Raw genomic sequence first — 13,961 nt, forward strand, 5'->3', positions numbered from 1 at the left:
CCACTAGAGAGTCTGGTGACGTGTTCTACATCACCACTAGAGTCTGGTGACGTGTTCTACATCACCACTAGAGAGTCTGGTGACGTGTTCTACATCACCGCTAGAGTCTGGTGACGTGTTCTACATCACCGCTAGAGAGTCTGGTGACGTGTTCTACATCACCGCTAGAGAGTCTGGTGACGTGTTCTACATCACCGCTAGAGAGTCTGGTGACGTGTTCTACATCACCACTAGAGTCTGGTGACGTGTTCTACATCACCACTAGAGAGTCTAGTGACGTGTTCTACATCACCACTAGAGTCTGGTGACGTGTTCTACATCACCACTAGAGAGTCTGGTGACGTGTTCTACATCACCACTAGAGAGTCTAGTGACGTGTTCTACATCACCACTAGAGTCTGGTGACGTGTTCTACATCACCACTAGAGAGTCTGGTGACGTGTTCTACATCACCACTAGAGAGTCTGGTGACGTGTTCTACATCACCACTAGAGAGTCTGGTGACGTGTTCTACATCACCACTAGAGTCTGGTGACGTGTTCTACATCACCACTAGAGTCTGGTGACGTGTTCTACATCACCACTAGAGTCTGGTGACGTGTTCTACATCACCACTAGAGAGTCTGGTGACGTGTTCTACATCACCACTAGAGTCTGGTGACGTGTTCTACATCACCACTAGAGAGTCTGGTGACGTGTTCTACATCACCACTAGAGAGTCTGGTGACGTGTTCTACATCACCACTAGAGAGTCTGGTGACGTGTTCTACATCACCACTAGAGAGTCTGGTGACGTGTTCTACATCACCACTAGAGAGTCTGGTGACGTGTTCTACATCACCACTAGAGAGTCTAGTGACGTGTTCTACATCACCACTAGAGAGTCTAGTGACGTGTTCTACATCACCACTAGAGAGTCTGGTGACGTGTTCTACATCACCACTAGAGAGTCTGGTGACGTGTTCTACATCACCACTAGAGAGTCTAGTGACGTGTTCTACATCACCACTAGAGAGTCTGGTGACGTGTTCTCCATCACCACTAGTCTAGTGACGTGTTCTCCATCACCACTAGAGAGTCTAGTGACGTGTTCTACATCACCAATAGAGAGTCTAGTGACGTGTTCTACATCACCGCTAGAGAGTCTGGTGACGTGTTCTACATCACCGCTAGAGAGTCTGGTGACGTGTTCTACATCACCACTAGAGAGTCTGGTGACGTGTTCTACATCACCACTAGAGAGTCTGGTGACGTGTTCTACATCACCACTAGAGAGTCTGGTGACGTGTTCTACATCACCACTAGAGAGTCTGGTGACGTGTTCTACATCACCACTAGAGAGTCTAGTGACGTGTTCTACATCACCACTAGAGAGTCTGGTGACGTGTTCTACATCACCACTAGAGAGTCTAGTGACGTGTTCTACATCACCACTAGAGTCTGGTGACGTGTTCTACATCACCACTAGAGAGTCTGGTGACGTGTTCTACATCACCACTAGAGTCTGGTGACGTGTTCTACATCACCACTAGAGAGTCTGGTGACGTGTTCTACATCACCGCTAGAGTCTGGTGACGTGTTCTACATCACCGCTAGAGAGTCTGGTGACGTGTTCTACATCACCGCTAGAGAGTCTGGTGACGTGTTCTACATCACCACTAGAGAGTCTGGTGACGTGTTCTACATCACCACTAGAGTCTGGTGACGTGTTCTACATCACCACTAGAGAGTCTGGTGACGTGTTCTACATCACCACTAGAGAGTCTAGTGACGTGTTCTACATCACCACTAGAGTCTGGTGACGTGTTCTACATCACCACTAGAGAGTCTGGTGACGTGTTCTACATCACCACTAGAGAGTCTAGTGACGTGTTCTGCATCACCACTAGAGTCTGGTGACGTGTTCTACATCACCACTAGAGAGTCTGGTGACGTGTTCTACATCACCACTAGAGAGTCTGGTGACGTGTTCTACATCACCACTAGAGAGTCTGGTGACGTGTTCTACATCACCACTAGAGTCTGGTGACGTGTTCTACATCACCACTAGAGAGTCTGGTGACGTGTTCTACATCACCACTAGAGATGTGGTGCTCCGGTCTTGCTCCGGTTTGGAGCGAGCGGTCGCATTTGCATTCGCTCTGCAGGTAGTATAAATTTTCATTTCATTTTCATTACATTTCATTATAGTACAACGGTTTAATTTGTCTAACCTTAGCAATTTCTTCTTAGCTAGCTACTTAGCCGTCTGTGTATAAAAGATAATTGCGTAATTATCGTATTCCGTCGTCTATCGTAGTCCACACTGCTATCTGCCCAGTAGCTAGCAAACGTCCACCGTCTACCGAATAGTAGTATAAACTTTTCATTATAGTACAACGGTCTGATTTTCATTTTCACTACAGTACAACGGTTTGATTTGTTTGATCTTAGCTAGCTACATAGCCGTCTTTGCATCAAACATAATTGTGTAGTTATTGAGGTTCGCCAGCCAGCTATTTTCGCCCTAACATAACGCAACGTAGCCAAACACTGCTAGCTAGCCAGCTTGCCACCGAATAGCAGCATTGTAGAAACGAGTGCATTACAACGGAACGACTTGATCAGTGTAGTGTTGGCTGACTACACAGTTGTCTTTGCTATCTTTGATTTGTATTTGTTCGATCTTAGCTAGCTACTTAGCTGGCTACATAGCCGTCTTTGTATCGGTGATAATTGTGTAGTTATCAAGGTTCGCTGAGGTTCGCTAGCCAGGTATTCTCGCCCTAACGTAACGTAGTCAACCCTGCTAGCTAGCCAGCTAGCCACCGATTAGCAGCACTGTAGAAACGATTACATTACAACGGAACGACTTGACTTGTGTAGTGTTAGCTAGCTACATAGTTTTCTTTGCTATCTTTCTATCTAAGATAATTGTGTAGCTTTGAGTAATTATCGGTTAGCTAGCCAGCTATTTTTCGCCTCCCGCGCTGCCGTCCTCCTACCTAGCCAACACTGCTAGCTAGCCAACTTCTACCGAATAGCAGCACTGTAGAAACTTACATTACAATAGGAACGACTTGATTAGCGTAGTGTTAGCTAGTTGTCTTTCCTGTCCTTGTATCCATGATAATTGTGTAGTTTAGAGAAATTTAGTGAAATTGTCGAGGTTACCTAGCCAGCTTCACTTTCAACAACGTAGCCACTGCTAGCCAGGCTACTTCACCAGCCAGCAGTACTATATCATTTTAGTCAATAAGATCTTGTATTTTATTCTTATTTTTTGCAACGTAAGCTTAACTTTCTGAACATTCGAGACGTGTAGCCCACTTGTCATTCTAATCTCCTTTGCATTAGCGTAGCCTCTTCTGTAGCCTGTCAACCATGTGTCTGTCTATCCCTGTTCTCTCCTCTCTGCACAGACCATACAAACGCTTCGCACCGCGTGGCCGCGCCCACCCTAACCTGGTGGTCCCAGCCCGCACGACCCACGTGGAGTTCCAGGTCTCCGGTAGCCTCTGGAACTGCCGATCTGCGGCCAACAAGGCAGAGCTCATCTCAGCCTATGCGTCCCTCCAGTCCCTCGACTTCCTGGCACTGACGGAAACATGGCTCACCACAGATAACACTGCTACTCCTACTGCTCTCTCTTCGTCTGCCCACGTGTTCTCGCACACCCCGAGACCTTCTGGTCAGCGGGGTGGTGGCACCGGGATCCTCATCTCTCCCAAGTGGTCATTCTCTCTTTCTCCCCTTACCCATCTGTCTATCGCCTCCTTTGAATTCCATGCTGTCACAGTTACCAGCCCTTTCAAGCTTAACATCCTTATCATTTATCGCCCTCCAGGTTCCCTTGGAGAGTTCATCAATGAGCTTGATGCCTTGATAAGCTCCTTTCCTGAGGACGGCTCACCTCTCACAGTTCTGGGTGACTTTAACCTCCCCATGTCTACCTTTGACTCATTCCTCTCTGCCTCCTTCTTTCCACTCCTCTCCTCTTTTGACCTCACCCTCTCACCTTCCCCCCCTACTCACAAGGCAGGCAATACGCTTGACCTCATCTTTACTAGATGCTGTTCTTCCACTAACCTCATTGCAACTCCCCTCCAAGTCTCCGACCACTACCTTGTATCCTTCTCCCTCTCGCTCTCATCCAACACTTCCCACACTGCCCCTACTCGGATGGTATCGCGCCGTCCCAACCTCCGCTCTCTCTCCCCCGCTACTCTCTCCTCTTCCATCCTATCATCTCTTCCCTCTGCCCAAACCTTCTCCAACCTATCTCCTGATTCTGCCTCCTCAACCCTCCTCTCCTCCCTTTCTGCATCCTTTGACTCTCTATGTCCCCTATCCTCCAGGCCGGCTCGGTCCTCCCCTCCCGCTCCGTGGCTCGACGACTCATTGCGAGCTCACAGAACAGGGCTCCGGGCAGCCGAGCGGAAATGGAGGAAAACTCGCCTCCCTGCGGACCTGGCATCCTTTCACTCCCTCCTCTCTACATTTTCCTCTTCTGTCTCTGCTGCTAAAGCCACTTTCTACCACTCTAAATTCCAAGCATCTGCCTCTAACCCTAGGAAGCTCTTTGCCACCTTCTCCTCCCTCCTGAATCCTCCTCCCCCTCCCCCCCCCCTCCTCCCTCTCTGCAGACGACTTCGTCAACCATTTTGAAAAGAAGGTCGACGACATCCGATCCTCGTTCGCTAAGTCAAACGACACCGCTGGTTCTGCTCACACTGCCCAACCCTGTGCTTTGACCTCTTTCTCCCCTCTCTCTCCAGATGAAATCTCGCGTCTTGTGACGGCCGGCCGCCCAACAACCTGCCCGCTTGACCCTATCCCCTCCTCTCTTCTCCAGACCATTTCCGGAGACCTTCTACCTTACCTCACCTCGCTCATCAACTCATCCTTGACCGCTGGCTACGTCCCTTCCGTCTTCAAGAGAGCGAGAGTTGCACCCCTTCTGAAAAAACCTACACTCGATCCCTCCGATGTCAACAACTACAGACCAGTATCCCTTCTTTCTTTTCTCTCCAAAACTCTTGAACGTGCCGTCCTTGGCCAGCTCTCCTGCTATCTCTCTCAGAATGACCTTCTTGATCCAAATCAGTCAGGTTTCAAGACTAGTCACTCAACTGAGACTGCTCTTCTCTGTATCACGGAGGCGCTCCGCACTGCTAAAGCTAACTCTCTCTCCTCTGCTCTCATCCTTCTAGACCTATCGGCTGCCTTCGATACTGTGAACCATCAGATCCTCCTCTCCACCCTCTCCGAGTTGGGCATCTCCGGCACGGCCCACGCTTGGATTGCGTCCTACCTGACAGGTCGCTCCTACCAGGTGGCGTGGCGAGAATCTGTCTCCTCACCACGCGCTCTCACCACTGGTGTCCCCCAGGGCTCTGTTCTAGGCCCTCTCCTATTCTCGCTATACACCAAGTCACTTGGCTCTGTCATAACCTCACATGGTCTCTCCTATCATTGCTATGCAGACGACACACAATTAATCTTCTCCTTTCCCCCTTCTGATGACCAGGTGGCGAATCGCATCTCTGCATGTCTGGCAGACATATCAGTGTGGATGACGGATCACCACCTCAAGCTGAACCTCGGCAAGACGGAGCTGCTCTTCCTCCCGGGGAAGGACTGTCCGTTCCATGATCTCGCCATCACGGTCGACAACTCCATTGTGTCCTCCTCCCAGAGCGCTAAGAACCTTGGCGTGATCCTGGACAACACCCTGTCGTTCTCCACCAACATCAAGGCGGTGGCCCGTTCCTGTAGGTTCATGCTCTACAACATCCGCAGAGTACGACCCTGCCTCACACAGGAAGCGGCGCAGGTCCTAATCCAGGCACTTGTCATCTCCCGTCTGGATTACTGCAACTCGCTGCTGGCTGGGCTCCCTGCCTGTGCCATTAAACCCCTACAACTCATCCAGAACGCCGCAGCCCGTCTGGTGTTCAACCTTCCCAAGTTCTCTCACGTCACCCCGCTCCTCCGCTCTCTCCACTGGCTTCCAGTTGAAGCTCGCATCCGCTACAAGACCATGGTGCTTGCCTACGGAGCTGTGAGGGGAACGGCACCTCAGTACCTTCAGGCTCTGATCAGGCCCTACACCCAAACAAGGGCACTGCGTTCATCCACCTCTGGCCTGCTCGCCTCCCTACCACTGAGGAAGTACAGTTCCCGCTCAGCCCAGTCAAAACTGTTCGCTGCTCTGGCCCCCCAATGGTGGAACAAACTCCCTCACGACGCCAGGACAGCGGAGTCAATCACCACCTTCCGGAGACACCTGAAACCCCACCTCTTCAAGGAATACCTAGGATAAAGCAATCCTTCTGCCCCCCCCCCCCCCCCCCCTCCCTTAAAAGATCTGATGCACTATTGTAAAGTGGCTGTTCCACTGGATGTCATAAGGTGAATGCACCAATTTGTAAGTCGCTCTGGATAAGAGCGTCTGCTAAATGACTTAAATGTAAATGTAAATGTAATGTGTTCTACATCACCACTAGAGAGTCTAGTGACGTGTTCTACATCACCACTAGAGAGTCTGGTGACGTGTTCTACATCACCACTAGAGAGTCTGGTGACGTGTTCTACATCACCACTAGAGAGTCTGGTGACGTGTTCTACATCACCACTAGAGAGTCTGGTGACGTGTTCTACATCACCACTAGAGTCTGGTGACGTGTTCTACATCACCACTAGAGAGTCTGGTGACGTGTTCTACATCACCACTAGAGAGTCTGGTGACGTGTTCTACATCACCACTAGAGAGTCTGGTGACGTGTTCTACATCACCACTAGAGAGTCTGGTGACGTGTTCTACATCACCACTAGAGAGTCTGGTGACGTGTTCTACATCACCACTAGAGAGTCTGGTGACGTGTTCTACATCACCACTAGAGAGTCTGGTGACGTGTTCTACATCACCACTAGAGAGTCTGGTGACGTGTTCTACATCACCACTAGAGAGTCTGGTGACGTGTTCTACATCACCACTAGAGAGTCTGGTGACGTGTTCTACATCACCACTAGAGAGTCTAGTGACGTGTTCTACATCACCACTAGAGAGTCTGGTGACGTGTTCTACATCACCACTAGAGTCTGGTGACGTGTTCTACATCACCACTAGAGAGTCTAGTGACGTGTTCTACATCACCACTAGAGTCTGGTGACGTGTTCTACATCACCACTAGAGAGTCTGGTGACGTGTTCTACATCACCGCTAGAGAGTCTGGTGACGTGTTCTACATCACCACTAGAGAGTCTGGTGACGTGTTCTACATCACCACTAGAGAGTCTGGTGACGTGTTCTACATCACCACTAGAGAGTCTGGTGACGTGTTCTACATCACCACTAGAGTCTAGTGACGTGTTCTACATCACCACTAGAGAGTCTGGTGACGTGTTCTACATCACCACTAGAGAGTCTGGTGACGTGTTCTACATCACCACTAGAGTCTGGTGACGTGTTCTACATCACCACTAGAGAGTCTAGTGACGTGTTCTACATCACCACTAGAGTCTGGTGACGTGTTCTACATCACCACTAGAGAGTCTGGTGACGTGTTCTACATCACCACTAGAGTCTGGTGACGTGTTCTACATCACCACTAGAGAGTCTGGTGACGTGTTCTACATCACCACTAGAGTGTCTGGTGACGTGTTCTACATCACCGCTAGAGAGTCTGGTGACGTGTTCTACATCACCACTAGAGAGTCTGGTGACGTGTTCTACATCACCGCTAGAGAGTCTGGTGACGTGTTCTACATCACCGCTAGAGAGTCTGGTGACGTGTTCTACATCACCACTAGAGTCTGGTGACGTGTTCTACATCACCACTAGAGAGTCTGGTGACGTGTTCTACATCACCACTAGAGTCTGGTGACGTGTTCTACATCACCACTAGAGAGTCTGGTGACGTGTTCTACATCACCGCTAGAGTCTGGTGATGTGTTCTACATCACCACTAGAGTCTGGTGACGTGTTCTACATCACCACTAGAGAGTCTGGTGACGTGTTCTACATCACCACTAGAGTCTGGTGACGTGTTCTACATCACCACTAGAGTCTGGTGACGTGTTCTACATCACCACTAGAGTGAGCCAGACATTAGAAATAAAACAAGTTTTAATCATCGTCGTATTGAAAAGTGCAACAGCAAACTGGACTGATGACAATTAAACATGTCAGGACAGTCATTTGCCTTTCTTCTTTTTTTTGTTGGTGCTCCTTACTTTTTGAAGTTAGATTAACATAGTATCGTATCTGCTGTTGGAAGGGTTAGGGGTCAGTGATTAGGTTTAGTATAGTATCGTACCTTGTAGATCGTTAGTACTCTGCTGGTGCAGGCTCTGCTGTTGGAAGGTGGCCTGCAGGGAGTTGATCTCCTGTTCGTATTTGGACGCAGCCTGACGCCACTTCTCCAGCTCGGCCGTGACACCTCCCAGGTCCCTCTGCAGGGCGGCGATGTCTCGCTCCCTCTCGGCCGTGGCGGCCTCCATGGCGTGGTGGAGAACTAGCACCTCCTCCTGAGCCGAGTACAGCTCCTCCTGTGTGCTGCTGACGCTGCTCTCTCTTTGCTCCTTCAGCTCCTCCATGTCTACCGCTAGCTTCCCCAATTGACCTGGAAACAGATGGTATATACTGTCATATACACATAGATAATAGACACATGCACATTTGTGGCCTGCTGGAGGTCATTTTGCAGGGTTCTGGCAGTGCACCTCCTTGCACAAAGGCGGAGGTAGCGGTCCTGCTGCTGGGTTGTTGCCCTCCTACGGCCTCCTCCACGTCTCCTGATGTACTGGCCTGTCTCCTGGTAGCGCCTCCATGCTCTGGACAATACGCTGACAGACACAGCAAACCTTTTTTCCACAGCTCGCATTGATGTGCCATCCTGGATGAACTGCACTACCTGAGCCACTTGTGTGGGTTGTAGACTCCGTCTCATGCTACCACTAGAGTGAAAGCACCGCCAGCATTCAAAAGTGACAAAAACATCAGCCAGGAAGCATAGGAACTGAGAAGTGGTCTGTGGTCACCACCTGCAGAATCACTCCTGTTTTGGGGGGTGTCTTACTAATTGCCTATAATTTCCACCTTTTGTCTATTCCATTTGCACAACAGCATGTGAAATTTATTGTCAATCAGTGTTGCTTCCTAAGTGGACAGTTTGATTTCACAGAAGTGTGATTGACTTGGAGTTACATTGTGTTGTTTAAGTGTTCCCTTTATTTTTTTGAGCAGTGTAGAACATCTCTCCCCCAACTGACCTGGAAACAGATGGTATATACTGTCATATACAATAGATAATATAGGACATCTCTCCCCCAACTGACCTGGAAACAGATGGTATATACTGTCATATACACATAGATAATATAGGACATCTCTCCCCCAACTGACCTGGAAACAGATGGTATATACTGTCATATACACTAGATAATATAGGACATCTCTCCCCCAACTGACCTGGAAACAGATGGTATACACTGTCATATACACTAGATAATATAGGACATCTCTCCCCCAACTGACCTGGAAACAGATGGTATATACTGTCATATACACATAGATAATATAGGACATCTCTCCCCCAACTGACCTGGAAACAGATGGTATACACTGTCATATACACTAGATAATATAGGACATCTCTCCCCCAACTGACCTGGAAACAGATGGTATATACTGTCATATACACATAGATAATATAGAACATCTCTGCCCCAACTGACCTGGAAACAGATGGGATATACTGTCATAAAGACATAGATAATATAGGACATCTCTCCCCCAACTGACCTGGAGACAGATGGTATATACTGTCATATACACTAGATAATATAGAACATCTCTCCCCCAACTGACCTGGAAACAGATGGTATACACTGTCATAAAGACATAGATAATATAGGACATCTCTCCCCCAACTGACCTGGAGACAGATGGTATATACTGTCATATACACTAGATAATATAGGACATCTCTCCCCCAACTGACCTGGAAACAGATGGTATACACTGTCATATACACATAGATAATATAGGACATCTCTCCCCCAACTGACCTGGAAACAGATGGTATATACTGTCATAAAGACATAGATAATATAGGACATCTCTCCCCCAACTGACCTGGAAACAGATGGTATATACTGTCATATACACATAGATAATATAGAACATCTCTCCCCCAACTGACCTGGAAACAGATGGTATATACTGTCATATACACATAGATAATATAGGACATCTCTCCCCCAACTGACCTGGAAACAGATGGTATATACTGTCATATACACATAGATAATATAGAACATCTCTCCCCCAACTGACCTGGAAACAGATGGTATACACGATATAATAGAACAACTCTTTCATGACATACACTGACCAAGTGAATTCTATGATCCGTTATTGATGTCACCTGTTAAATCCACTTCAAATCAGTGTAGCTGAAGGGGAGGAGACGGGGTTAAAGATGGATTTTTAAGCCTTTTGATAATTGAGACATGGATTGTGTACATGTGCCATTCATTTACATTTTACATTTAAGTCATTTAGCAGACGCTCTTATCCAGAGCGACTTACAAATTGGAAAGTTCATACATATTCATCCTGGTCCCCCCGTGGGAATTGAACCCTGGTCCTCCCGTGGGAATTGAACCCACAACCCTGGCGTTGCAAGCGCCATGCTCTACCAACTGAGCCACACGGGACCATGAGGGTGAATAGTAGTAGGTGCCAGGCGAACCGGTTTGTTTTCCAGAACTGCAGAGCTACTGGGTTTATAACGCTCAACAGTTTCCCCGTGTGTATCAAGAATGGTCCTCCACCCAAAGGACCTCCAACCAACTTGACACAACTGTGGGAAGCATTGGAGGCAACACAGGCCAGCATCCCTGTGGAACGCTCGACACCTTGTAGAGTCCATGACCCGACAAATTGAATTGAGGCTGTTCTGAGTGCAACTCGTTAATAGGAAGATGTCCTTCATGTTTTGTACACTCAGTGTACACTACAAGGCCAAAAGTATGTTGACACCTGCTCTTCGAACATCTCATTCCAAAATCTTGGGCATTAACATAGAGTTGGTCCCCCCATATACTGCTATAACAGCCTCCACTCTTCAGGCTTTCCACCAGACAACCTCACTTTGTGCACATGGGAATTGTCATGCTGAAACAGGAAAGGGCCTTCCCCAAACTGTTGCCACAAAGTTGGAAGCACAGAATCGTCTAGAATGTAATTTCCTGCTGAAGCGCTAAGATTTCCCTTCACTGGAACAAAGGGGCCTGAACCATGAAAAACAGCCACAGACCATTATTCCTAGTCCACCAAACTTTACAGTTGGCACTATGCAGTCGGGCAGGTAGCGTTCACCAGGCATCCGCCAAACCCAGATTTGTCCATCGGACTGCCAGATGGTGAGTGATTCATTACTCCAGAAAATACGTTTTCACTGCTCCAGAGTCCAATGGTGGCAAGCTTTACACCACTCCAGCCGATGCTTGGCATTGCGCATGGTGATCTTAGGCTTGTGTGCGGCTGCTCGGCCATGGAAATCCATTTCATGAAGCTCCCGACGAACAATTCTTTGGAAGCAACGTAGTGAGTGTTCCAACCCGAAGACAAACACGCTCCAGAACACAGCGGTCCCGTTCGGTGAGTTTGTGTGGCCTACCACTTCGCGGCTTAGCCGTTGTTGCTCCTGGACGTTTACACTTCACAATAACAGCACTTACAGTTGACTCTAGCATGGCAGAAATTTAAAATTGTTTTATAAAAAAAAAACTAAACAACTGAAACAATTTACTCAGTACTTTGTTGAAGCACCTTTGCCAGCGATTACAGCCTCGATTCTTCTTGGGTATGACGCTACGCGCTTGGCACACCTGTATTTGGGGAGTTTCTCCCATTCTTCTCTGCAGATCCTCTCAAGCTCTGTCAGGTTGGATGGGGAGCATCGCTGCACAGCTATTTTCAGGTCTCTCCAGAGATGTTAGATCGGGTTCAAGTCCGGGGTCTGGCTGGGCAACTCAAAGACATTCAGAGACATGTCCCGAAGCCACTCCTGCGTTGTCTTGGCTGTGTGCTTAGGGTCGTTGTCCTGTTGGAAGGTGAAACTTCACCTCAGTCGGAGGTCCTGAGCGCTCTGGAGCAGGTTTTCATCAAGGATCTCTCTGTGCTTTGCTCCGTTCATCTTTCCCTCGATCCTGACTAGTCTCCCAGTGCTTGCCACTGAAAAACATCCCCACAGCATGATGCTGCCACCACCATGCTTCACCGTAGGGATGGTGCCAAGTTTATCCAGACGTGACGCTTTGCAGTCAGGCCAAAGAGTTCAATCTTGGTTTCATCAGACCAGAGAATGTTGTTTCTCACAGTCAGAGTGCTTTAGGTGCCTTTTGGTCAAACTCCAAACGGGCTGTCGTGCCTTTTACTGAGGAGTGGCTTCCGTCTGGCCACTCTACCATAAAGGCCTGAGTGGTGGAGTGCTGCAGAGATGGTTGTCCTTCTGGAAGGTTCTCCCATCTCCACAGAGGAACTCTGGAGCTCTGTCAGGGTGACCATTGGGTGCTTGGTCACCTCCCTGACCAATGCCGTTCTACACCGATTGCTTAGTTTGGCCGGGCGACCAGCTCTAGGAAGAGTCTTGGTGGTTCCAAACTTCTTCAATTTAAGAATGATGTAGGCCACTATGTTCTTGGGGACCTTCAAAGCTGCAGACATTTTTTTGGTACCCTTCCCCAGATCTGTACATCGACACAATCCTGTCTCGGAGCTCTACGGACAATTCCTTCAATCTCCTTGCTTGGTTTTAGCTCTGACCTGCACCGTCAACTGTGTGACCTTATATAGACATGGGCTTTCCTTTCAGAATCATGTCCAATCATCTTAAGGATGATCAATGGAAACAAGATGCACCTGAGCTCAATTCAAAGGGTCTGAATACTTATATTATAATATTTATATTTAATACATTTGCAAAAATGTCTAAAAACGTATTCGCTTTGTCATTTTGGGTTGTTGTGTGTCGATTGATGAGAAATAAATCCTAATTTTAGAATAAGGTTGTAGCGTAACAAAATTTAGAAAAAGTCAAGGGGTCTGAATACTTTCCAAAGGCATTGTATGTGTGTGTGTGTATGTGATCCAAGTCATAGTTTTTATTTTATTTAACTAGGCAAGTCAGTTAAGAGCAAATTCGTATTTTCAATGACGGCCTAGGAACAGTGGGTTAACTGCCTTGTTCAGGGGCAGAACGACAGATTTTTACCTTGTCAGCTCGGGGACTCGATCTAGGAACCTTTCAGTTTATTACTAGTCCAACGCTCTAACCACTAGGCTACCTGTCGCCCCAAGGTTAACTCTACTCCCTCTGCAGGTACCGATCGGTACTATACTCACTCTGTAGGTACTGGTCTGTACTTTACTCACTCTGTAGGTACTGATCAGTACTATACTCCCTCTGCAGGTACTGATCCGTACTATACTCCCTCTGCAGGTACTGATCCGTACTATACTCCCTCTGCAGGTACTGATCCGTACTATACTCCCTCTGCAGGTACTGATCAGTACTATACTCACTCTGTAGGTACTGGATCTGCTTGGCTGACTCCTCAGTCTGCTGCTTGTTACTCCTCCTCTCCTCTTCCAGTAAGGCCTGGAGCTCCAGACACTTCTGCTTGCCTGTGTTGGCCAACTCCTGGGTCTCCAGCAGTTCTTTGTGGAGGTGGTGAATCACCTGCTCTCTGTCCCTAGGCTCCAGGTTGGCCATCCGCAGCTCATCTAGACCGGGATGGACAGGTGGGATAAAGTTAGATATAGGCATAGAGGAAAGTAAAGAGATGAGGGTGCTAGAGCGGGTCGGTGGGATCTGAACCCATGCTGGCAGCTGTAATGCAGAGGCTGGGGCTTAGATTGAAAAGGCCACCCAGGCCACAGAAACACTTCTAATCAAAGTCAGTTGTGT

General features: G+C 48.2%; 1 protein-coding gene across 5 annotated transcripts in view; it reads right to left on the reverse strand.

The window, feature by feature from the left end:
* The window catches only part of LOC129851348 (sarcolemmal membrane-associated protein-like), a 199,886-nt gene that overhangs the window by 79,514 nt on the left and 106,411 nt on the right, over positions 1-13,961 (reverse strand). For all 5 annotated transcript variants that reach the window (XM_055917818.1, XM_055917817.1, XM_055917821.1 and 2 more), the window contains 2 exons: positions 13,577-13,777; positions 8,301-8,606 (listed from right to left, as the gene is read on the reverse strand). In XM_055917818.1, the coding sequence (XP_055773793.1) occupies positions 8,301-8,606; positions 13,577-13,777 (507 nt within the window). The remainder of the gene's footprint in view (positions 1-8,300; positions 8,607-13,576; positions 13,778-13,961) is intronic.

This window comes from Salvelinus fontinalis, chromosome 3 (assembly GCF_029448725.1).
Source record: "Salvelinus fontinalis isolate EN_2023a chromosome 3, ASM2944872v1, whole genome shotgun sequence".
NCBI lineage: Eukaryota > Metazoa > Chordata > Actinopteri > Salmoniformes > Salmonidae > Salvelinus > Salvelinus fontinalis.